The sequence below is a fragment of the Orycteropus afer genome, unplaced genomic scaffold (assembly GCF_000298275.1).
Source record: "Orycteropus afer afer isolate SDZICR_OR568_19922 unplaced genomic scaffold, OryAfe1.0 scaffold00130, whole genome shotgun sequence".
In the NCBI taxonomy this organism is placed as follows: domain Eukaryota; kingdom Metazoa; phylum Chordata; class Mammalia; order Tubulidentata; family Orycteropodidae; genus Orycteropus; species Orycteropus afer.
This window is the reverse complement of record NW_006921717.1, coordinates 1,121,731-1,124,662: the sequence shown is the minus strand read 5'-3', so window position 1 is coordinate 1,124,662 and position 2,932 is coordinate 1,121,731. Positions and strand designations below refer to the sequence as shown.

At 53.3% G+C, this 2,932-nt stretch overlaps 1 protein-coding gene across 1 annotated transcript in view; it reads left to right on the top strand.

The window, feature by feature from the left end:
- The first annotated feature begins 1,691 nt into the window (after nt 1-1,691).
- LRP5 (LDL receptor related protein 5) overlaps nt 1,692-2,932 on the top strand; it is a 93,912-nt gene continuing 92,671 nt past the window's right edge. Inside the window, exons 1-2 of the mRNA XM_007944926.1 lie at nt 1,692-1,870; nt 1,924-1,988. Of these exons, the coding sequence (XP_007943117.1) occupies nt 1,692-1,870; nt 1,924-1,988 (244 nt within the window). The remainder of the gene's footprint in view (nt 1,871-1,923; nt 1,989-2,932) is intronic.

The following is a 2,932-nucleotide window of genomic DNA, read 5'->3' as shown; positions in this document are numbered from 1 at the left end:
AACAACAACAACAACAGGGAGTTCATGAGAGAAGGACCTGGTGCTGTGTTCCCGTCAACATTGCACCAAGAAAACCCTGTGAGGCAGTTCTGCTCCGTCGCACGGGGTTGCTGTGGATTGAACCTTACTCCATGACACCCAGCAGCAGCAGGAAGCGGCCCCGTAGTACCCGACGTGCAGGTGCAGTGATGCCCCCGTTTGCCAGACGTTGAGCTCAGGGCACGAGACTTGCCCTGCGTGGCGGAGCGTGGCGGAGCGTGGCGGAGCAGACCTGAGGCTGACCTTACCCACTGGCCCTAGAGCCCAGGCTCTGAGGGGTCACCCTGAACTAGCTCCAGGCTCACGCCTGGTGGCCGACCAGTCTGTGTCCTTTTGAGACATGGTTCTGAGGAGTATTTGTACAGTTACCTTCGTAGCAACAGAAATGGAGGTTTGGGTTAAAGGTTCAGAAAAGTTGCTTACAGACGCATCAACCCAACAAGGCCGCTTCCTCTGACCAGGCCCCCTTTCAGTCTGGCCCCACCTAGCACTTTCTTATCCCTGCATTTCTGGTGCAAACCAGGGTTATAGTTTGGTTTTATTCTGCTTTTTGACTTAAAATGGCATGTTGGCCGCTTTCCGTGTTCTGACCATCATTTTCTTACTTACCACTTTAGTGAATACAGCTGTTCCCCTGAATGTATGCTGTGGTTGGGTTATCCCTGACCTTGGAGAGGTTTTGTGTTTGTTTGCTATTACAAACGTGACTGCAGCAGATATTACCACGGAGACCTTTTCCCTCCTTGGGCTATTTCTTGGGACACATTCCTGCCAGAGCCATCACTGGGGGAGAAGTTTAAACATGTTGATGATCCTTACCTGTAGTGGCCACAGTTGAAGCACGTTGATGGCCCCTAAGTCCAGTGGCCACGGTGTTTTCCAAAAGGCTGCTCTGTGCCCACCGCCAGCAGCTGATAGCCTGTCTGTTCCTCGTGGTGCCTCACAGGGTGGAACATGGTGGTGGCCCCAGTGGCTCCTGCTCTCAGCCTGCCGGCCATCCCGGGTTCTTGTTGGTGCCGTAGAGTCAATTCCAACCCGTGGCGACCCCCTGTGACAGGGTAGGACTGCCTATAGGGTTGTCTAATTTTATTCAGGAGCAGGCCACAGGTCTGTATGCCCACAGAGCTGCTGGGTGGGTTTGAACAGCCAGCCTTTCGTTAGTAGCTGAGCGCTTAACCGTTGTGCCACCAGGGTTCCTCGATGATTAATTATGCTGCCATAACACATAGTAGGTGGTTGCAGGACTGGTCTTAGAGAGAGCGTGGTCATGCCACTGGTTGTGTCTGACTCTCAGTGACCGCACAGTGCTTAAGTTCATGTCACCAGGGCTCGGAGGAGGCTCAGAAGTACGACCTGAGCTGTCTGCCGCAGGTTGGCGGAGGGCCGTGCTGTTGCCCCCGGCCTGGCACCTGCACGGCCACCTCTTGCTACCTTCTTTCCTCTTCCTGTTCCTTCTCACCTCGTGTGGCTTCTTCCTGGGGTCCCTGCTGCTCCTGGCCCAAGGGCTCAGCTGAGTCATGAAGGCCACCGCCTGGGTGGAGTGACCTTGGGTGGGCCACGCACCTTTCCGCAAGCTTCAGTCTCCTCACCTGGGGAGTACACGGGTGTGACTTCTCATCGGCAGGGAATTGTGAGAGGAGGGTCCCGGGCACATGGGCACGTCGCCTGGTACGGCAGGAGCCCCCAGGACCAGCGTCTGGTACACCTTTGTGCGCTCTACTCTCGCGGGCTTCCCCCCGGCTTTCCCTGTGGGCTTCCTCTGCCCGGGCCACCCTCTGCTCCCCCTTCAGGTGTCTGCCCAGGGTCCTCTTGTCATGAGCCTGCCCTGCCAGTGCTGAACATTGAGGCCCACTCCCGTCCCCTATGCTGCCCTGTTCTTTGCAGCCTAGACCACGAGGGCGGGTCCGTGTTCGGGCCCGAGTCCCAGCGCTGGGGGCAGAACTGGGCAGGTGGCAGGCACTCAGAGTGTCTGTTGAACGCTGCTCGCTTATCGACACGCCCACCCGGCCCACTGTGTCCTGGCCTCCTCGCTACACTTCTTATTTTGCTAAGTACACCACTCCTCTCTTTTTTCTTAACTTTTATTTATTTAGTTGTTGCTGAGCATCTACACAGCAAAGGCCACTCCAGCTCAGCGGGTTCCACGTGTGTGTTTCACTGACACGGATTCCGTTCTCTGAGTTGTGCGACCATGTCTCCCATTTCCCGAGTTGTTTCACTGACATGGATTCCGTTCTCTGAGTTGTGCGACCATGTCTCCCGTTTCCCGAGTTGTTTCTCTCTCATTAGCACAAATCCACAGCCCCCTAAGTTCCTATCTAACCTTTCCAGTTACTGTTGTCACTTTGATCCCTTATGGATAGTTCTTAAAAGAGCGTCATACTCCAGGCAGACTTTTTTACTTGTTAAACTAAACTGTTTGGTTTTAAGAAGATTTCAGGGGATGCTTTTGGTTTAAGATTTACAGGTTATCTTATAGCATATCAAAGTTTTAGGGCTTTGTTGTTCAATCTCTGGGGCTCCAGAAACTTTGGAGTCTATAAGAATTTAAAATTCTGTTCTGCATTTCCCCCCTTTTGATGAGTGTTCTGTCTGATGAGAGTGTTCGGTAGTGGTAGCCGGGCACCCTCAAGTGTTCTGGTCTTATGGCAAAGAGGGTTGTTTCTGTTTGTTTGTTTTAAGTTGTGGTGAAATACATATGATGAAACATTTGTTGTGTCAGCCGTTCTTGCATGGACTGTTCAGTGACATTAATCATGCCCCGTGCCTTGCAGCCATCACTACTACCCGTTTCTGAAGTGTTTCTTCACCCCAAACAGACGCTCAGTAGCAGAGTCGCCTCTCGACGCCTTTTCCCGTTGCTTTCCTTCCCGCTCTGCTCCCTTCTCTTCCC